Genomic DNA, 22771 nt, shown 5'->3' with positions numbered 1-22771 from the left:
GCTGCTCAAATATCGAAAGCATATTTAGTTGGAGCCTAGAAAACCACTGCATTTTCACAGTGGAGAAAAAAAAACCGTGGAAGAAAGAAATATCATTCCCGTTTCTATCTGAAACCCAAAGACTTGGCCAGTTGAAATCAGGCACCAGACCTGCCAGGGTTCTTCCAAGGCTTTGCGTTACCTGTAAAGGCTGGACTGCTGGGTGGGGGCTGTGGATGCCTGCAGCATATTTGTATGGTGGAACAGCCCTGGGAGCTTTGGTGACTACAGGTGGCCGAGGAGCCAGATTTGGGGCTGTGGCGGCAACCCCTGTTTATACAGAGAAATTGAGGAGTATCAGAAGCTCATCAGAGAAGTTTAACTTCATTAGCATGCATTTAATCCTGTTTCAGGAACCACAGACAAATGTTTTATTTCATGTAAGCATGTCTTAAACCGATACTAGCAATTGTCCAGGCAGTTTATTTGAATTCCAATCTATTATTTTCTTTACTGATATAATGCTTGAATCAAAAAGCTTCTGTTACAATATGGCAGCCTTGTTCAACAATTTAATACTTTCCCTAAATATTTGGGGAAATATCTCTTAAATATTTCCCTAAATATCCCCACTATATACATACACCTCAAGTTCCCAATCAGCATATTAGCCGAGTTGGCTGGAAACTCTGGAAGTTGCAATTTCAGCACCTCCAGAGATTCTGGCATAGACAACTGTACAGGTGAAACTTGAAAAATTAGAATAATTCAAGCCATGATTTGTCATAATTGTGATGATTATGGCTTACAGCTCATGAAAACCCCAAATCCACAATCTCAGAAAATTAGAATATTGTGAAAAGGTTTAATATTCTAGGCTTAAAGCGTCCCACTCTAATCAGCTAATTAAACCATAACCTGCGAAGGGTTCCTGAGCCTTTAAATGGTCTCTCTATCTGGTTCTGTAGGAATCACAATCATGGGGAAGACTGCTGACCTGACAGTTAGGCAGAAAACCACCATTGACACCCTCCATAAGGAGGGAAAGCTTCAAAAGATAATTGCAAAAGAAGTTGGATGTTCCCAAAGTGCTGTATCAAAGCACATTAATAGAAGGTTATGTGGAAGGGAAAAGTGTGGAAGAAAAAGGTGCACAAGCAGCAGGGATGACCGCAGCCTGGAGAGGATTGTCAGGAAAAGGCCATTCAAAAGTGTTGGGGACTTTCACAAGGAGTGGACTGAGGCTGGAGTCAGTGCATCAAGAGCCACCACACACAGACGGATCCTGGACATGGGCTTCAAATGTCGTATTCCTCTTGTCAAGCCTCTCCTGAACAACAAACAATGTCAGAAGCGTCTTACCTGAGCTAAAGAAAAACAGACCTGGTTTGTTGCTCAGTGGTCCAAAGTCCTCTTTTCTGATGAGAGCAACTTTTGCATCTCATTTGGAAACCAAGGACCCACAGTCTGGAGGAAGAATGGAGAGGCACACACTGCAAGATCTTGAAGTCCAGTGTGAAATTTCCACAGTCTGTGTTGAGTTGGGGAGCTATGTCATCTGCTGGTGTTGGTCCACTGTGCTTCATTAAGTCCAGGGTCAATGCAGCCGTCTACCAGGAGATTTTGGAGCACTTCATGCTTCCTTCTGCAGACGAGCTTTATGGGGATGCTGACTTCATTTTCAAGCAGGACTTGGCACCTGCCCACACTGCCAAAAGCACCAAAACCTGGTTCAGTGACCGTGGGATTACTGTGCTTGATTGGCCAGCAAACTCGCCTGACCTGAACCCCGTAGAGAATCTATGGGGCATTGCCGAGAGAAAGATGAGACACGAGACTGAACAATGCAGAAGAGCTGAAGGCCGCTGTTGAAGCATCCTGGTCTTCCACAACACCTCAGCAGTGCCACAGGCTGATAGCTTCCATGCCACGCCGTATTGAGGCAGGAATTGCTGCAAAAGGGGCCCAAACCAAGTACTGAGTACATATGCATGTTTATACTTTTCAGAGGTCCGATATTGTTCTATGTACACTCCTTGTTTTATTGATTGTATGTAATATTCTAATTTTCTGAGATTGTGGATTTGGGGTTTTCATGAGCTGTAAGCCATAATCATCACAATTATGACAAATCACGGCTTGAACTATCTTGCTTTGCATGTAATGAGTCTATCTGATATATTAGTTTCCCCTTTTAAGTTGCATTACTGAAATAAATGAAGTTTTGCACGATATTCTAATTTTTCGAGTTTCACCTGTAGTTTTCATTCATTCATTCAAAAGATTTGTAGGAAATGTCACATTTACTACCAGAAGGATCTGTCCAGCGGCTACTGGATTGCTGGTAGGTATATCAGATCCATCAGTTAATCAACATTAACTGATGCTTCTGTGAGGCTGTGTGTGTGTCTACATGTCTGTCTAAACCTAACAAATTATAAATTCAGAATTGTTTAAATTATACATTTGTTTAATAAATAAATAAAAAGATTCCATGGGAATATCTCTGGGCAACGTGCTTACCAATCCTCTGGGGAGCACCGGGCAAACCACGTGATGCTTGAGCAGCGCTTGTGGGAGCCAAATGCCGTAGAGTGGGCCGCGGCCCAGACTGGCGCATACTGTTGGGCATACCTTGGAAGCCTAATTTGGTTTGGAACAGCAAATTATTGGCCAGTTACATTAGAAGAGCCTTATCAAGTTAAAACTGGACGGATGGTCATCCCTGGAAACAGGCCTGTGTGAGACCCCACCTCCCTAGAAAACATCCTTAGTTGCCTTTTAGGATAACATGGCATTCTTACACAGGTCTTGAGAGAGAGGGGTCAGGGCTTACCAGGGCAAACTGCTCTTCCACACATACCTTGAGGCCTTCCGCCTGGCTGCCAGCGTGGACTGGGTCTCATCTGAGTTATCTGGTTAGGTGCATAGTACGTGGCTCTGTTCTGAGCCTAAAAAGTAAAGGGGGCCGCAACAGGATCAGTCCTGCAACATTTTTTCATTGCCCTCTTACACTACTACTGCCTTAATCCCAGGAAAAAAGCAGAAAAGTGCTAAATTGTATATCATCTCATCTCATCTCACAGCACAAGACATTGTGGGCTGTCCCCTGACACCACTGGATGACATCGCCAGGGCTCGTTGCCTTGGAAGAGTGAGGAAGATTCTCAGGGATGACTCACACCCTGGACGGTATCTCTTTACTCTCCTACCATTGGGTAGGAGATATAGGAGTATAGCCAGCTGCACCAACAGGCTGAAAAACAGCTTTTATCCGTGGGCTGTTAGGCTTTTGAATGGAATATAATCTCTGTGAACTTATGCAGAATTGACTTGGGAGGCCGGTGTGTGGTGTAGTTGGTTCACATGGTGTGGTAGGATGGAGGGTTTGTTGTCACTGTGTGTTGGGGGGAGAGATCACGGGGGGAGGCTCAGCTAATCTCAATGTACATATGTTGTACTTTGACAATAAGGGTTTATTATTATTATTAACTCTTGGCTTAATGTCATGGTTCCAACAGATGAAACTCTTCAAAAGAGCTTTGAGGCACTGTTTACCTTAAAGAATCTTTTATTCAAGAAACAAAGTATCGGCACTACATAGCTAAAACCAAAAACTGAATTCCCCTCCCCTGGGCACAAAGTAACAAAGCACAATTCCCTCCTCCAAAAAACAGTCATAAATCACATTCCCCAATTAGCTTGAAGCGCCGGCTTTCTCCCCAGCAATCCAGCCTGCCAAATCTTTATCAATTCTGGGCACAACAACCTTGGATTCCCACGACTGAGTTATTATTGTTATGACTAACTGGACTCTCATCCACATCCCCTCTCCCAGCACCAACTAACTCCAAAAGCTAAAGAGAAAAGATGGCCGCATTTCCATCTGTTGTCAAAGCAAGAACATCTGATGTTAGCAGCGTTGACATCTATCTTGTGAAAAAAAAGAAAGCTATAAAGCCCCCAAGAATCTTAGTCCTTGTGGGAAACAGAAACCACCTGCTTTGGTAGGGGTTGGGGGGGGTCAAGACCCTCCCCCCCAGGACAATTGTAAGGAGGACTCACCTGGGGCACTGCCGGCATGAAATACCCTCCAGAAGCTGGTTGGAACTGGCTGACAATGGTGTTCGCTGGCAGAGCTCTCATGCCAGCAATGCGCTGCAGGTACTGGTTGGTGAGGTGGGCCTTGCGCTCCTCCTTCCTCTGAGCCAAGGCCACATACAGTGGCTTGGAGCCTACAATGCGCCCGTTCATCTCAGTTACAGCTTTGGTGGCTTCTTCTGGAGAGGAGAAGCAGACGAAGCCAAAGCCTTTGCTTCGACCATCTTCCAGCATTACCTAATGAAAGGCAAGGACTGAGAAAAGGGCTGGCAGTTCTTAGTCCTTGGTGCTGATGTTCCTTGCCTCACCCGGGGAAATACTGCAGGAAGAGAAATACCCCAACATGGACTTCCCAGAGCCGGCTCTTCTTGCCCAACATCCAACAGCAGCACCGGGCATCCCAAAGCAGTTTTTGCATTCCCCAGACCCACAGCTCCTCCCTCTTTCTTGGCCAGTTATGGGAACGGCAGTGGTTCCGCCCCAGGCGCCTGATGGACCCAGATAAATTCCAGATGGCGCTTGGACCGATTCCCACCTCCCTCTCCCACAACCCGGTCGAGTCCTTAGTTAATGCCTGGCAACAGGCTGCTTCGGAGGCGCTCGACCGCGTTGTCCCTTTGCGGCCTCTGACCCGGCGCAAGTCCCGACTCGCTCCTTGGTTCTCCAAGGACCTGCGGGAGATGAAGCGCCAGAGAAGGGGCCTAGAGAGCATTTGGAGAGCCAGTCGGTCTGAGTCTGACCGAACACAGTTAAGATCCTTTTCTAGATCCTATCTTGTGGCAATGAGGGTGGCAAAGCGCGCCTACTTCACCACCCTCATTGCGTCCGCAGATAATCGCCCGGCCGCCCTATTTAGAGTGGTCCGCTCCCTTTTAAGTCAAGAGACGGGAGAGGACCCCCTACATGGACGGGCTGAGGAATTTAGTAAATATCTGGTGGACAAAATTGCTCAGATTCGGGCTGGTCTGGACTCTGACTGGGCAGTATCTAACGAGAGGAAAACGATGAAGTTGGCCGAGTACATTTGGGAAGAGTTCGATCCTGTGACTCCGGATGAAGTGGACAAGATCATGGGGAAACTAAGTGCCGCCACATGTTTGTTGGACCCGTGTCCCTCCTGGCTAGTCTATGCTTCTCGGGAGGTTACACGAGGCTGGCTCCTAGCTGTTATCAATGCCTCACTGAGTGAAGGGTACTTCCCTGCTGCCTTGAAAGAGGCGGTGGTAAGGCCCCTCCTCAAGAAACCGGCACTGGACCCAGCTGTTTTAAACAACTTCCGTCCTGTCTCCAACCTTCGCTTCCTTGCGAAGGTCGTTGAGAGCGTGGTGGCACGACAGCTCCCTTTGAACCTGGAGGAAGCTGAATATCTAGATCCGTACCAATCGGGTTTCAGACCAGGGCACAGCACGGAGACGGCATTGGTCGCGCTGGTGAATGATCTCTGGCGGGCCCGAGATAGAGGTTATTCTTCTGTCCTGGTCCTATTAGATCTATCAGCGGCTTTTGATACCATCGACCACGGTATCTTACTGCGTCGTCTTGAGGGGCTGGGAGTGGGAGGCACCGTTCTGCGTTGGTTCTCCTCCTACCTCTCGGACCGTTCGCAGACGGTGTTGGCAGGAGGGCAGAGGTCAAGCCCTAGGCCTCTTAATTGTGGAGTGCCTCAGGGTTCGGTGCTCTCGCCCCTCCTGTTCAACATCTATATGAAGCCTCTGGGAGAGATCATCCGTAGCTTCGGGGTGAAATATCATCAATATGCTGATGATACCCAGCTATTCATCTCCACCCCGAACCAACCCAGTGATGCCCTTGATGTGATGTCCCGTTGTCTGGAAGCGGTACAGATTTGGATGGGAGAAAACAGGCTTCGACTCAACCCGGCCAAGACTGAGTGGCTGTACATACCGTCATCTCGTTTAGTCCAAGAGGTTCCATCTCTGACTATAGGAGGAGAGATGTTACCTCCCATTGATAAAGCACGCAATCTGGGCGTCCTCCTAGATTCACGACTCAGTTTTGAAGATCACATTGGAACCGTGGCTAGGGGGGCATTTGCCCAGATTCGTCTTATATACCAATTGCGCCCCTTTTTGGACCGAGATGCCCTACGTACAGTCACCCACGCACTCGTTACCTCCCGTATTGATTACTGTAATGCTCTCTACATGGGGCTGCCCTTGAAGACCACCTGGAGGCTTCAGCTGGTGCAGAATGCAGCTGCACGGGTTGTGATGGGAGCTTCCCGATACTCCCATATTACACCCCTCCTGCGTGAGCTGCATTGGCTACCAGTTGCCCTCCGGGTGAGATTTAAGGTGCTGGTACTTACCTTTAAAGCCCTACATGGCTTAGGTCCGGGATACTTGCAGGACCATCTGCTGCCGGGAACAAATTCCCATCGTCCAGTACGCTCACACAGAGAAGGCCTCCTCAGGGTACCGTCAGCTAGGCAATGTCGGCTGGCGACCCCCAGGGGGAGGGCCTTCTCTGTGGGAGCACCAACCCTATGGAATCAGCTCCCCCCTGAGCTTCGGATAGCCCAAAACCTCCAATCCTTTCGCCGCGGCCTCAAAACACACCTGTTCCACCAAGCTGACCTAGACTGACAGGCATTTTAATTAATTTATATTTAGTATTTTTAATTCATTTTTAAATTCTCTAATTTTTTATTGCACTGATGTTCTCAATTTCATTTTATCTTGATTTATGTACTTATTATATGTTTTATTGTGAGCCGCCCTGAGTCCTTCAGGAGATAGGGCGGGATATAAATCCCATCAATAAATAAATAAATAAATAAATTGGCCCTGATCGGTCCCCAGCCTCATTAGCACAGAAGGCCGGGTCAGCCCTGGGAGACTGGGTGGTCTCCCCTTTCCCAAGCACCTGGTTCAATGCCCAGGAGGCTACCTGCAATGTTGATTCTTAACTGGTAAGACTACCCCCTTGATACATTTTAGAAATGTTGTATTAAAGGTAATTATGCCCCTGATGGGAAGTTATGATGGACACCCTCTCATGGTCACATGCTCAGCAACTGGGCTGCATTGACAGCCATCTGCAGCATGCTGTAGCCATGTGACTGCATTTTACAACAGTTTTGCTGAAAACTAGCATTTACTTCTGATTTTAAGCAAAAACATGTGCATAGTGAACTGTCAGCTTATATGGGGTTTGCTTAATGACCCTTGCAAAAAAGGTCATAAAGTTGGGTTAGTCACATGACCCAAGTAAACTTATTTTAGAACCATCACAACTTATAACTGTCATAAGCAGGTTCCATTATGGTCATAAGTTGAGGACTACCTTTTGCTGAACTGGTATGTCTGTTCAAATTCTTATTCTTGTCTCTGGGGCCCAGCTGCTTCATTAACTATGGTGGCAGAACTAAATTCCCTCATATATTTTTTACATCTGATTTCCATTTACATGCTTTATTTCTACAAAAGATTCCAATTTTACACTTCTATCCATTCAATCATTGTCATAATAGTTCTAAAGCCTTATTTGGGCAAATGGCTTAAAAGTGAATCCCATGCAGGTACGCAAGTCTTAGAACAGTTCAGGCAATGCTTGGTTCAACTGGAGGGATTCCTGGCAGTGGGACCCTTGCTCAATGTCTGCTTAATCCCCTGCTGTCTTTACCTTAGCACTTGTTATGGACCCAAATGGACAGAATTCCTTTCTCAGCTTCTCGTCATCAATTGTGTCATCCAGGTTCTTGATATAGAGATTAACTCCCTGAAAGGAGGACAGAGATGTTAGCATGAGTTGACAACAGTGCAAAATGTGATGTTTCGGTTGATTATGAGCAAAGCAGGATTTTCTTTTCTATCAGCAACCACCCCCACACATGCCATTAATTACACAGTCATTTGGAGTTGGACAGCCTAGACATCTAACAAATGAAAAGTTGCAGGATCCAATTTGGGTCAGTTTAGTTTTCCAAGCTTTCAGACTCATGCTGAAGCCCATCCTCCGGGAACTTCTCTCTAGCAGAATGTGGATCCTCGCCCAGATTGGATCCTGCAATATTACTCTGTGACACATATATTTGCCTTCATTAGTAATAACAAATTAGGAATGCCATGTCCTTTGCAGAAATAAACGCTAAATGTTTCAAAGCCGTAGAGACAAGTTTCTTTATAAGAGAACTTGCCTGGATTTGCTGTGCATTTCTGTAGCACCATCTGTCCCCAGGCCTGCACTGCACAGCCAGGATCAGGAAAGATTCAGGTGCATCTCCCACCATGCCATTCCTTGGTCCTGTTTCCACTCCCTCCCTCTTGAGGGAGTTTGGAGAGTCCTAAAGGAACTCAAAATTCACCAGGCTGCTAATCCAGAAGCTTCAGGTTTCAGCAGAGCACAAATTCATGACCTAACTTATCCCAACAACAGTCCCTCAAATTCACACACACTTTGTAACTTGGGAGCACTTTCCTCCTTCTAGAGCAGAGATGTCAAACTGCCTGCCTGCGGTCCGGACGTGCCATGAGGAAACCGCACCCACCCTATTGCCGGCAATGGGGTAAAAGCTCCGATACGTCGTGTGACGTTGAGAGTTTGACATGTCTGTTCTAGAGGCAAAATACCTGGTAACGACTGATCCTCTCTTGCTTCAGCTGCTCAAACCTGCGTTTCAGCTCTGCCTGTCGTTCCACCTTCTTCTGTGCACGACCCACAAACACAATTTTCCCATTGATATCTTTTCCATTCATTTCTTCGACTGCCTGTAAAAGAATTAAAAGCAGCAAATCCCTTGCAGACATAGAATCTTCCTTAGACACATGGTGCTATTATTATATTTTCCGATGTTAATTTGGGATTAATAATAATTTAGCACTCAACAAGCTAAAACCTGAAGCAAGTTCAAAGTGTTGACACAACCTTGGATAAATCTGGGACTTTCAGTTCTTTTCTGAATCACATGATACTCTACTGCTCATTTAACTGAACAGCATTCACAGATCTCCCATTGAAAGGCAAGGCTAAGGCCATTCCCAGAGTCTTAGCTGGTTTGTTGAGCTGTTGCCTTTTGGTAATAAAATGGGAACTATCACTGACCACAGACTTGCCCTTTGCTTTATCCCAACAGGCATCTAACAGAAAATCCAAAACAAAGGGATTTGCTCTCATTTTATTTCTGCAACATTCACCAGAGCTCCATTTTTCAGTTCAAAAACAGATCATGCTGGATCCACACAGTAGCCTCACAGTTTATACCTTGCTGGCTTCTTCATGCTTTTCAAAACTCACGAAGCCAAAACCTTTGGATTTCCCAGCTGGATCAGTCATCACTTTAACACTGAGGGTCTTACCTGTTGTTGGAAGAACAGGGTTAGCAAATATTACCCAGAGCAAAATTATAAGGAGAGCTCTTCAGAAGGAAAACTATTACTGAATAGATCATTACATTATTGAAACTAGTCCACATCAGGATGCCCACCAGCCCACTGTCTGGAATACTAGATGGTGTCTATGCACTCTTTTTCCCTTAATTACCTCCTGAGCAGAATGACATACTCTCTTAATGTTGCTAAATTCTGTTTAATAGCTGGCAGAATTCATTAAAACCTTGCCAGCAACAGTGTCAACGCTGTAACAATGGATGTTCCTGCTCTGACAACTGATGGAAATCACAGCCATTTTCCTTTTGCTTTTTGTTCTGTTTAGAGATCAGGTGTTGAAGGGGGGATGGGGTGAATGCTTGAGCTCAGCTAGCCGTAGCAACAATGCATCTCCGTGGGAACTCAAGGACACAAACTGGTAACGTTTTGGCAGGCTAGGAGCTGGGGAGGGGCTAATTGAAGAATGTGAATTATGGCTGCTTTGGGGGGGGACTTGCAATTTGTTACTTTGTATCTGGGGGAAGGGAATCTAGTTTTGGGTTCAACTATGTAGTGCCAATACTTTTGTTTCCTGAATAAAATGTTCTTTAAGGAAGAATTCTTGCCTTGAAGTTCTTTAATGGGTTTCATCTATCGGAACCCATATGATAGGATTATGACTTTATTTGCCTTTAATCTATTTTATTTTGTTAAATCTTATTTTAGTACCGTTATTCTGCTCTGTTACCCGACTCTGATCGATGGTGAAATATAGGTGGTCCTGGGTTAATGACCCTAACTGGAACTGGCAACTTCACTGCTAAGTAAAGTGGTCACTAACTGGTAAATCATATGACTGTGACTGTGCTTTCCAGCAGGAAAGAGACAACTCAGTTTCATACCATCAACATTTTTTTTATCCCATTTATATCCCGCCCTTCTCCGAAGACTCAGGGCGGCTTACAATCTAAGAAGCACAAATCAATGAGCTTAGCAATAGCCTTCATTCTATGTATATGCCTGCTTATTAGGGCTTTCACACACACCCCAAGCGGCATTATTACAAAGTCAGCTTAATTGCCCCCAACAATCTGGGTCCTCATTTTACCTACCTGGGAAGGATGGAAGGCTGAGTCAACCTTGAGCCTGGTGGGATGCGAACCTGCACTAATTGCAGGCAGCTGGTGTTACTTAAGGAGGCATTAGCCCACTGCTCCAACAAGGCAGTTTGCCTCCACCACCCACTGGAATGCTCAAGTCCTTGCTAATAATCTTGCACACATTGAAAGCAATATGATTGTTCTGGCAACAGGAGATGATCAAGCAAAGAAACTGCCTACAGAAATTGCTTGCTATTTTTCTCCACCCTCCCTCCCTCAGCTATGATTGGAGAGAAAGAGATATCACTGTATCTCTTGAATAACACGCTTGTGACTCCCAGCCTTGGGTGGCCAGCACAACTGCATTGCTTTTGGTGTATAAAAGAGGAAAAAGGTTACTCTCTTGCAATAAGCCCTTTCTCTCCAACCTTTCTGCTTTCCAGGGATGGGGAGAAGAAGAAAAAAAACCACAGATCAGGCACAGTGTCAATGCTGCTAACATCCCCCCATTGATTCAACAGAAGTTACAGGAGAATTTAGCCTACCCAATGAGCGAGTGCACATGGCTGCCTTACAGCCACCTGGCAAGCCGCTTATCCCCAGCGAGTTCCAGGACCTAGCAGAGGCGTTTAGTGAAGAAGAATGCAACACCTTGCCTCCTCACCGTCCCAATGACTGTTCCACTGAACTGTTACCAGGGGCCAAACTCCCTCGACCAAGAATGTACGCTATGTCCCCCCTTGAAATGGAGGAGATGCAGCAATATGTGGATACAAACCTAGCGAGGGGATTCATCGAATGGGCCAAGTCTACTGTGGGAGCCCCTGTGTTGTTCAAAGAGAAAAAAGATGGGTCTCAACATCTCTGCGTGGACTATAAAGACCTAAATGCTCTGAGTGTGGAAAATAAATAACCTCTGACCCTCCTGAAAGACTTGCTAACCCACCTGGCAAAGGGGAGCGTCTTCACCAAATTAGACCTGAGAGAAGCATATTACCGGGTAAGAATAAAGGAGGGAGATGAGTGGAAGACAGCCTTCAATTGCCCCTTGGGAAGCTACCAATTCAAAGTCATGCTATTTGGACTGCAGGGCCCCCCAGCTGTATTTATGCAGTTGATTAATGAGGTCCTACATGAACACCTATACAAAGGGGTCCTAGTATACCTTGATGACATCCTGATATACAGCACGAATATGACTGACCACATAAAACTGGTCAGAGAAGTGTTAAAGAAACTATTGAATGCCAAACTTTATGTCAAATTGTTGAAATGTGAATTTCACCAAACACGATTAGATTATCTTGGCTATAGAATTTCCAATGAGGGTATTGAAATGGACCCAGCCAAAGTAAAAACCATAACTGAATGGCAGCCCCCCCAAACCCGCAAACAGTTCCAGAGCTTCCTAGGTTTTGTCAACTTCTACCATCAATTTATTCCTTCTTTTGCCGAGATTGTTCTACCTCTTACAGAACTACTCAAAACGGGCAAGGGAAGGAGAAAACCGCGACCTGGCCAACCACTAGCATGGACTATGAGTTGTCAGAAAGCTTTTGAGAATTTAAAAAGACTTTTTGCGGCTGAACTGGTTCTAAAGCACCCCTGCCCAAGGGAGCCCTTCATAATTCAGGCAGACGCCAGCGACATAGCAGTCGGAGCGGTGTTATTGCAAAAGAATAAAAGTGGGGTCCTGCAACCTTGTGCTTACACTTCTAAGAAATTTATTGAAAGTAAGAGAAGATGGACAGTCTGGGACAGAGGTCAGCAACCTGAAACACTGAAAGAGCCACTCGGAACCGGTTCCCTCACAAAAGGAAAAACTGGGAGCCGCAAAAAATGTGTGCACATGTGTGTACATGCGCGCATGTGCAGAACAGGGTTTGACTGAAAAGTGGAGCCACGGCGAGATATGCACCTACCCTGGATATTTGAATTGATTGGTTGAACTTTTTTAGTCCCACTTTTTTTTTTGGACTGCACATGGCAGAGGACTGGGAGCCACAGGAGATGGCTGAAAGAGCCGCATGCGGCTCCGGAGCCGCGGGTTGCAGACCTGGATCTGTCCTTTTTGTAAGGGGGGCCGCAGATGTCAATGCTGCTAACATCAAACGTTATTGCTTGACAAGAGATGATGAAGTAGCCATTTCATATGTTAAACTTGTGTATTGCTTTAAGACAGACATGTCAAACACAAGGCCTGGGGGCTGGATGCGGCCCGTGAAGTGGTTTCATGTGGCCCGCGAAGCCATCCTGGAAACAATAAGGGAACGGCCCCCGCTGTCTTGGCCCCAGCCCAGGCTGGCCAGGAGCCAATGTACAATTTCATGGTGGTCATCTATGTTCTGTACCAGCCTGCTACCGGCCCTGCAGAAAAGGCAGGGACAACCCTTTTACAAGAAGGCAAGAGGCTGGAATTACGCCTGCCAAATTTATAGCTACAAAAACAAACAAGACACAAACCAAGAAACAGGAGCTTTAAGAAACATGAACTATCCAAGCGGTTGCCTTCAGCAAACCAGCCCTCCCCACACATTCCCCTTATATAGAGTTCAGGGCGTGGCTTCTCTCTGCCTCCTTCCGAGAAGCCCCATTGCCTTCCTCTGTTTACTCCTACTTGACTGCCTCCTGCGTCGGGCGTCCTTGAACAGGGCCAGCTGTGGGTCATCTTCATCCATGCTGTCAGGCTCACACAGCTGGGTCTCCGTGGTGACCAAGTGAGAGGGGCCTGGCTGAGGGCTCTCATCAGCAAGATCTTCAGCCCCCTCAGCAAGGTCTTCAACACCCCCCTCTTCCTCCTCTGAGTCGTCCGACCAAACAGGCTGACCCTGAATCACAACACTATCCCGCACCGCAGGGCCCTTCCCCCGGGTCTGCCGATCCGGATGCGGTCGAGATGGAAATTGTTCATGAAAAGCGGTCACCAACGCAGGGGCATGAATGGCGGTCGCGTCTTCCCAGGTGAAGTCCTCTGGTCCGTAACCTTTCCATTCAATCAGGTACTGGAAACGACCTTTCAGCCAACGGGAATCCCTGATGCTGGTGACCTCGTACTCGGGGGTGCTGCCTCCATCACGAGGTCCTGATGGGGGAGGTTCTGCTCGGCGGAGTGGACAGGCCGGTTGCTCGGGGACCAACAGAGACCGATGAAAGACTGGGTGCACACGCAGGGAACGTGGCAGAGTTAAGCGATAGGCGACCGGATTGATGACAGCCTCGACTGGGAACGGTCCTAAATATCAGCGATCTAACTTTCTCACCGGCCGTGTTGACGGTAGGTTCCTGGTGGACAACCAGACCCGATCTCCCACCGATAGTGGAGGCGTATCCCGTCTTGACCGATCAGCAAACCTTTTGTAATCGGCCTTGGCCTTCTCTAACTGACGTCGCACCAATCGATGGATCGCCTGTAACTCTGCCATGAAGTCGTTCGCTGCCGGCTCCGGTGAGTCCACGGGAGAAAGGGGGAAAAACCGGGGGTGATATCCCACATTGGCCAAGAACGGTGTCATCTGTGTGGAGGTGTGCTGCGAATTGTTAAATGCCAGATAGTCCACCCAATTATTTTGCTGCAGATTGACGTAGCAGCGCAGATATTGTTCTAGGATACCAATGACCTTCTCGGTTCCCCCGTCAGTTTGAGGATGATGCGCGGACGAGAGGCAAATCTTGATATCCAACGCATGCATCAACTCCTGCCAGAAGCGGGCTGTAAACTGGGCCCCCCTATCAGAGACGACTCTATCAGGGAGGCCGTGCAGCCGAAACACCTGCTGAATGAACATACGAATAGTGGCGCAAGCTGACGGTAAGCCGCGACAGGGGATGAAGTGCGCCATCTTGGTCAGCATGTCCACCACCACATACACTGTCGTAAAACCAGAGGATGGGGGTAAATCCGTCAGAAAGTCCATGGACACAGCCCCCCAGGGTCTTTTGGGTGTTGGCAAAGGCTGCAGTAATCCAGGCGGGGCCCCTATCGCTGACTTGGCCTGCCTGCATGGGATGCAGGAGGTAACATAGGACTGGACGTCGTGTCGGACTCGGGGCCACCAGAAGGTATGGGAGACCAGGTCCAGGGTCTTGAACAGGCCAAAATGCCCCGCCGCCGGGTTATCGTGACACTGGCTGAGGATGAGTCCCCTGAGTGGCCCTCCCGGAACGTAGAGCCGGTCACGATAATACAGGAGTCCATCCGTGACCGTCCAAGGAGAATCTGGCCCCACCTCCTCCTTCCGCTGAGCCACCCACACCTCCTGCTGCTGTGCCTCCCAGATCCGAGCTCGTATATCAACCGGCTCCCGCACCGCAGCAAAAGACTCGACGGGGATCACTGTCCTGGGCAGAAGCTTGTCTTCCACTCGGGAATATTCGGGCTTCCTGGACAGAGCATCCGCTCTTTGATTGTGCCCGCTCGGTATGTACCAAACCCGGAAGTCAAACCTCGCAAAGAAAAGAGACCACCGGATCTGGCGTTGGTTCAAATTCTGAGCGGTCTGCAGGCTTTCCAAATTCTTATGGTCTGTCCGAACCTTGATTTGATGCCGCGCTCCCTCCAGATGATGCCTCCAGGCCTTGAACGCCGCTTTGATGGCCAGCAGCTCCTTCTCCCAGATTGTATAATTGCGCTCCGAAGGGTTCAGTTTTCGTGAATGGTACGCGCAAGGGAAGAGGGTACCGCTGGGCGTCGTTGCCTGGACTAACACCGCCCCAATGGCAATGTCGGAGGCGTCCGCCTCCACAAAAAACGGCCGTTGCGGGTCAGGATGCTTCAAGATGGGCTCCTTCATGAAGGCTTTCTTCAAAGTCTGGGAAGCCTGTTGTTCTGGAGCGTTCCACTGGAACCGAGTCTTCTTCTGCAGGAGCCGGGTGAGGGGGGCTGTCAAGGCAGCAAACCCAGGGATGAAAGTTCGGTAATAGTTGGCGAACCCAAGAAGTCGCTGAACATCCTTCACGCGATGCGGGGGTTGCCAACTCTGCAAAGACTCAACCTTACTCGGCTCCATGGCGATGCCCTCAGGAGAAATGCGGTGACCCAGGACATCGATGGTCACCCGGTAGAACTGGCACTTCTCCAACTTGGCAAACAGCCGATGTTCTCAGAGTCGCTGCAGGACCTGATGGAGATGCTGATGGTGCACCTCACGCGACGGGGAATAGATCAGGATGTCGTCCAAGTAGATCACGACAAACTGATCCAACAAATCCCGGAAAATGTCGTTCATGAAATGTTGAAACACGGCGGGGGCATTGGTCAGGCCAAATGGCATCACCGTGTACTCACAATGTCCATAGCGAGTACCAAACGCCGTCTTCCACTCATCACCCGGCAGAACCCTGACGAAGTTGTAAGCTCTTAGCCTCCCGGAGTCGGTCCAAGAGTTCGGGGATGAGGGGCAGCGGGTAACGATTGCGCACCGTGATGGCGTTGAGTTCCTATAATTGCAGCAAAGCCGCAATTCGCCCGACTTCTTTTTGACGAAGAGCACGGGTGCAGACACTGGTGAGGACGAGGGCCGGATGAAACCGCGAGCCAAATTCTTCTCCAGAAAGTCCCGCAATGCAGCCAATTCGGGGTCCGACATGGAGTACAAACGCCCCACTGGGAGAGGCGCATCAGAGACTAAATCAATGGGGCAGTCATAGGGCCTGTGCCATCACGGTGCGCAATCGTTACCCGCTGCCCCTCATCCCCGAACTCTTGGACCGACATCCTGATCTATTCCCCGTCGCATGAGGTGCACCATCAGCATCTCCATCAGGTCCTGCAGCGACTCTGAGAACATCGGCTGTTTGCCAAGTTGGAGAAGTGCCAGTTCTACCGGGTGACCATCGATGTCCTGGGTCACCGCATTTCTTTTAGCAATCAAACAATTAAAAGTGGGTAAAGCCCCGGGTACTGACGGTTTGACTGCCATGTATTATAAAAATTTATATTTGTCAGCCTCAAATGTGAAGTTATATAAAAATAATTATGAAATGTTATGGGGAAAAATACAAAAAGAATTAGATAGTTGGAAAAAATTACAATTATCTTTATTGGGAAGAATTGCAGCAGTGAAAATGAATGTTTTGCCAAAATTTTTATTTTTATTTCAAATGATACCTATACTCAAAAAGGACTTAAATCTGGAGGAATGGCAAAAAGGAATTAATAAATTTGTCTGGGCAGGGAAAAAGCCACGAGTTAAATTTAAGATAATGCAAGATACGCGTGAAAGAGGTGGTCTTAAAATGCCTAATTTTAAATTATATTATGAGGCTGCTGCTTTGTCAGCGATAAGTGACTGGTTTAATTTAACACAAGAGAGATTATTAAATCTTGAGGGTCATGATTTGTTATTTGGTTGGCATGCATATTTATTGTATGATAAGGTGGATAATGTGTTTAAGATACATATTTTAAGGTATGCTCTGTTGCAGGTTTGGAAAAAGCATAGACATAAGTTAAATTATAAGATACCCATTTGGGCAATACCTAAACAGGCAATAGAAAATATAAATGTGGGATTTAAACATGATGTGACTACATATAAGGAAATTTTAAGTTTAGAGAGGAATGTATGGAAACTAAAGTCATATAAAATTTTAAAAGAAGAAAAAATTGTACAAACTTGGTTCCAGTATGGGCAATTACAGGCTAGATGGAAAGAGGACCAGAAAGTTGGTTTTTCGATGACTGATGAAAATTTGGTAAAACAAATTAGAGATCAAGGTCAAGCACATATAAAAAGGATATATAAATGCATTGATAGAAATTGATTCAGAAACGGAACTTGTTAAAGACTGTATGGGCTCAGAATTTTCAAGAAGTTATAACAATGGATACTTGGGAAAAGATCTGGGTTAGAAATGTAAAATTTACACAAGCCCAAAATTTAAGAGAGAATTTTTATAAAATGTTTTATAGGTGGCACCTAGACCCTAAAAAATTAGCAAGTATGTATCCGAATTGCCAGCCCAAATGTTGGAGGTGTGGTTGTGAGGATGCAACGTATTTTCATATATGGTGGACTTGTGAAAAGGTTAAAGCTTTTTGGATTAAAATTTGGTGGAATATGCAAAAGATATTTAAGAAAAGGATAAAGTTTTCTCCGCAATTGTTTTTATTGGGTATTATTACAGATGCTACTGTTATAGTTGTTAAGTTGATGTTGAATTTAATTACGGCAGCGAGACTTTTAGTAGCTTAATATTGGAAGAAGGAAGAAGTGCCGATTATAGAAGAATGGACTTTAAAAGTTTCTAACTTGGCGGAAATGGCAAAGATTTCAGCGTATTTGAAAGACCAATCGCAACAGAGATACATTGTGGAATGGAGGAGATGGATTGAATATATTCAGAATAAATATGGGACTAAAAAGTTTCATTTAGCATTTGAATAAGTAGTGGAACTATATGATGTATAATTAGTTAATAGTTATTTTATTAATAATTTGATGATGGAGAGTTAAAGTGCGATAGAACTTAATGTTTTATTGTTAGCATATTTTAGATTATGTTTGTTTGTATTTTTATACCCTGTATTCAGCTCTGGGAAGTCGGGGAGGGGGGAGGGGAGGGAGGGGTTGGGGAGAGGGGAGGGGGGTTGTATTTAAAAATGTATCGTAAAACTTTTCAATAAAAAAAAATAATAATCATAATCTAACTAACATTAACCAACTATATAAATAACCAAGTCCATAATGCGCTTTAACTCCCCTTTAACATGAATATAGATTAAAAGTAAACATAATAAAAACATAAACAAATTAATATCCTAATTATTAAATACAATATCCATATTATTAAACAATACTAATACTTAAAATAATATCATATAATTAAAACTAATAAAATTCCACTATAATAAACTATTAATAATAATAATACTCTAAAATTTACTCATAGGCTAAATGGAACTTTTTACTCCCATATTTATTCTGAATATAATCTATCCATCTTCTCCAGACCGAAATGTATCTTTCTTGTGAATGATCCTTCAAATAAGCAGAAATCTTAGCCATTTCTCCTAAATTTGACACTTTAAGCGTCCATTCTTCTATAGTAGGCAAGCAATCCTTCTTCCAATATTGCCCTACCAATAACCTTGCAGCTGTTATCAAATTCAACATCAAGTTAGTTTCTTTATTATCACAATCTGTAATAACACCCAATAAAAATAATTTCTTTCTCTTGAAAATCTTTTGAATGTTCCACCAAATCTTAATCCAAAAAGCTTTTATATTTCTACAAGTCCACCAGATATGAAAATAAGTAGCATCCAAACTGCCACATCTCCAACATTTGGGCTGTAAATTAGGATACATACAAGACAACTTTTTAGGATCCAAATGCCATCTATAAAACATTTTGTAAAAATTTTCTCTTAAATTTTGGGCCTGGGTAAATTTTACATTTCTAACCCAAATTACCTCCCATATATCCAATGGAATCAGTTCTTGAATATTTTGGGCCCACTTTACCATGCAATCTTTAACTAATTCCATTTCCAAATGCGATTCTATTAAAGCATTATAAATTCTCTTTATATGCGCTCGATTTTGATCTTTAATCTGTTTTACCAAATTCTCATCCATTAATGTAATACCAACCTTTTGATCTAACTTCCACCTAGCTAACAATTGAGCATACTGAAAACCAAGACTGTACAATATTTTCTTGCTTTAACTCAGCTAACGATTTTAATTGCCAATCGTTCCCTACCAATCTAAGTAATTCCTTATAAGAAATCCTATCCAAATTCACACCCATAGATACACCCTCTATCGCGTGCCCAGGAATCCACCAGATTGGTATTTTATAATTTAACTTATAATAATACTTTTTCCAGACACGCAATAAAGCACTTCTCAAAATATGAGATTTAAAAGCCTTATCAACTTTATCATAAATTAAGTATGCATGCCACCCATATAATAAGTCCCATCCCTCAAGATCAGGGGTCGGCAACCTAAAAAAGGAAAAGAGCCACTGGGAACCGGTTCCATCACAAATTAAAAAAAGAGGGAGCCGCGTGCGTGTGTCCATGCACGCGCATGCGCAAAAAGGTTTTTTGCGCATGCGCGGACGCACGCGGCTGCCATTTTTTTAAAAATGAGATTGAACCGGTTCCCGGTTGCCCAACGGCGACGGCCCGTCTGCAAAGCTGCCGCTTTCGGCAGCTTTGCAGACGGGCCGTGGCAGCTTCCTCAAAGAGCGGCACCCCTGCCCATTCCGAGAGGTGCGCGCGCACCTCTCCGAACGACCGGAGGTGCGCGCGTACCTCCGCGCGAATGGGCAGCGGTGCCGCTCTTTGAGGAAGCTGCCGCGGCCCGTCTGCGAAGCTGCCGCTTTACAAAAAGAACTAGATAGCTGGAAAAAATTACAATTGTCCTTATTGGGAAGAATTGCAGCTGTGGAAATGAATGTTTTACCTAAATTCTTATTTTTGTTTCAAATGATACCTATACTTAAAAAAGACTCAAATTTGGAGGAATGGCAGAGAGGTATTAACAAATTTATTTGGGCAGGGAAGAGACCGAGAGTTAAACTTAAGATAATGCAAGATGTACGTGAAAGAGGTGGTCTTAAAATGCCCAATTTTAAATTATACTATGAGGCTGCAGCATTATTATCAATTAGTAATTGGTTTAACTTAACACAAGGGAGATTATTGAATATTGAAGGATATGATTCGTTATATGGTTGGCATGCTTATTTATTGTATGACAAAAAAGTGGATAATGTTTTTAAGACACATATATTAAGATATGCCCTGTTGCGAGTTTGGAAAAAATATCATTGTAAGTTGAATTTTAAAATTCCAATTTGGGCAATACCTAAACATGCGATAGAAAATATAAATGTGGGATTTAAGCATGATGTGATTACATATAAAGAAATTCTTAGATTGGAAAGAAATGTATGGCAATTAAAGCCATTTAATATTTTAAAAGAAGATAGTACAAACTTGGTTTCAGTATGGGCAGTTACAAGCTAGATGGAAACAGGATCAGAAAATTGGTATTTCTATAGTAGATGAAAATTTGGTTAAACAAATTAGAGATCAAAGTCCTGCACATATAAATGCATTGATAGAAATAGACTCAGAAATGGAACTTGTTAAAGATTGTATGATAAAATAGGCCCAGAATATTCAAGAATTAATAACGATGGATACTTGGGAAACAATCTGGGTCAGAAATGTAAATTTTACACAGGCACAAAATTTAAGAGAGAATTTTTATAAGATGTTTTATAGATGGCATTCAGAGCCTAAGAAATTGGCATGTATGTATCCAAATTATCAGCCTAAATGCTGGAGGTGTGGTTTTTTTGAGAGATTTTCTCAAGTTATTTCTTGACCAGGCTCAAGCCCCTGTTCTTGCCATTGGCTGGACCGTAATAGGCCATTCCTTATGCCCCATTCAAATCTTAAAAACATCCAATCAGCCATCATTTATAAAGGCTTCAGTTGTCAGATGTGAAGATAAAATATCACTTTCTGGAAGACCCACCGTAGTTGTTGAAGAGACCCTTCAGCCTCTCGTCATCCATCTCATCCCCAAAGTTTTTAATATAGACGTTGGTGAACTCCTTGGCTTTGGCTCCCAACTCTGCCTCACGTTCTTTATGGGATTTAAATCGGCCAACAAATCTGGGTGACAAAGCAATGACAAGCCCTGGTGAATGCTCTGTTCCTGCCCCCCCAGGAGGAAGGCAAGGCAAGGTTTCAGGGAAGAAAGGCAAAAGCAAGCAGCCGCAGGGGGTGGAGGGGCGGCTGCAAAGGAGGACACAAGACCAAGCTGAAGAATCCCCTGTCCTGAAGCAGAGAGGCAGCAGGCCAAGGGGCAGGATAAAGCTTCAGGGAGTTCAACCCAGCCCACAGCGGGGAGGCATCAAGTGGAGCCAGACCCACAGGGCAGGGGTGTTGGCTGTGGCTCGGGCAGGGAAACTCACCAGCCCTGGAGGAGACAGGCAGCAGGCCAAAGCTTGGGCCAGGAGAACCAGCAGCCTGGTGGGTTAATACTGAGATGCATCATGTCTCAGCTTCTGGCTGAGACACTCACACTTTGCGGTCGTTCAGCAGCATGCCGTTCATCTTCTCAATGGCGCGGTCTGCAGCATCTTGTGTCTCAAAGTGCACAAAAGCATAGCCCTTGGAACCATTCTCATCACACACCACCTGTAAATGACTGGGGTTGATTAGCCAGCATCAACAGGTCAGTTTACTTCACGTTAACTGTTTCCCAAGGACAAATGGAAGATGCAAATTTTGCATCATGGTTGGCACCCCCATTGTGAATGCAACTGTAAATCACTACAGTTCAATGTAAGGTGATTCTCAAAGGCTTTATTTATGAGCTCAGTTCCTCAGCTATTACTTCACTGCTGAGAAAGAAGCCATCGAAGAAAAAAAATGGGTGTCCCCACCTGCTTTCATCACTGGCCATATTCACCATTTACTCCAGCCCCTAATTACTTTGCAGATTTCCACGTTTTAGAAGTACCCAGTGTGTCACTGAAACATTTTGCAAAGCGGGATTAGCTCCAAGAAACTCTACAAAGGCAGCAGCTTAACTCTGATCTAAAGCAAGGATTGACAAGATGTTCCCGAGAGTGTAAAACCCATCAAGTGATTATGTGAAATGCTGGATGGAATCTCAAAAGAGAGAGGGGGGAGGGAGAGAGGGAGAGGGAGAGGGAGAGAGGGAGAGAGGGAGAGAGGGAGAGAGAGAGAGAGAGAGAGAGAGAGAGAGAGGGAGAGAGAATCCATTTTGCCTGGCTCTGTTACATAAACTCACCTGTGCCTGATGCCACCAACCCAATCTTATCTGACATACATGGAGAATAAGGCCCAGTCAATTGCAAAGGCCAAGGTTTCATGCAATTCAGGAAACAGAACTGGCCTATGACTCACCTTGCAAGAAAGAATATTCCCAAAAGCAGAGAACGTGTCATAAAGTGCTTTGTTGTCTATAGATCTATCCAGATTCTTGATGAAGACATTCCCTATACCCGATTTCCTCAAAGAGGGGTCCCGCTGAGACCACATGATGCGGATGGGCTTGCCTCTGATTACATCAAAGTTCATAGTATCCAGGGCCCGCTCAGCTGTAGCACAAAGAGCAAGAAAAAGACGGGAAATTTTATCTTGAAAAAAGCAAGTGAGACTCCCATTGGGAATTCCCCTCTCAACACTTTCTCCTTAACCACACTGCAGATTCAGAGAGCATTCTCTCAGGACAACCTTGAGCTGAGAGGTATATGGCATATGTATGT

The 22771-nt window shown here is 45.3% G+C and overlaps 1 protein-coding gene across 5 annotated transcripts in view; it reads right to left on the bottom strand.

Annotated features, from left to right (window-relative positions):
* The window catches only part of PABPC4 (poly(A) binding protein cytoplasmic 4), a 35869-nt gene that overhangs the window by 2074 nt on the left and 11024 nt on the right, over positions 1 to 22771 (bottom strand). For 4 of the 5 annotated variants that reach the window (XR_014493265.1, XM_083369142.1, XM_083369144.1 and 1 more), the window contains exons 2-11: positions 22410 to 22603; positions 21559 to 21674; positions 21007 to 21146; positions 9304 to 9398; positions 8673 to 8810; positions 7726 to 7821; positions 4045 to 4317; positions 2843 to 2930; positions 2503 to 2622; positions 182 to 309 (exon numbers count right to left, since the gene is read on the bottom strand). Coding sequence is in view for 4 of the 5 variants with exons in the window: in XM_083369142.1 (XP_083225268.1) it covers positions 182 to 309; positions 2503 to 2622; positions 2843 to 2930; positions 4045 to 4317; positions 7726 to 7821; positions 8673 to 8810; positions 9304 to 9398; positions 21007 to 21146; positions 21559 to 21674; positions 22410 to 22603 (1388 nt within the window). In the remaining variant the exon portion in view is untranslated. The remainder of the gene's footprint in view (positions 1 to 181; positions 310 to 2502; positions 2623 to 2842; positions 2931 to 4044; positions 4318 to 7725; positions 7822 to 8672; positions 8811 to 9303; positions 9399 to 21006; positions 21147 to 21558; positions 21675 to 22409; positions 22604 to 22771) is intronic. The other variant, XM_083369145.1, reaches the window with a different exon arrangement.

This window comes from Vipera ursinii (assembly GCF_947247035.1).
Source record: "Vipera ursinii genome assembly, chromosome: 9".
Classification (NCBI taxonomy): domain Eukaryota; kingdom Metazoa; phylum Chordata; class Lepidosauria; order Squamata; family Viperidae; genus Vipera; species Vipera ursinii.
Note: the sequence above shows the minus strand (reverse complement) of the source record. Positions and strands in the feature narration are given on the sequence as shown.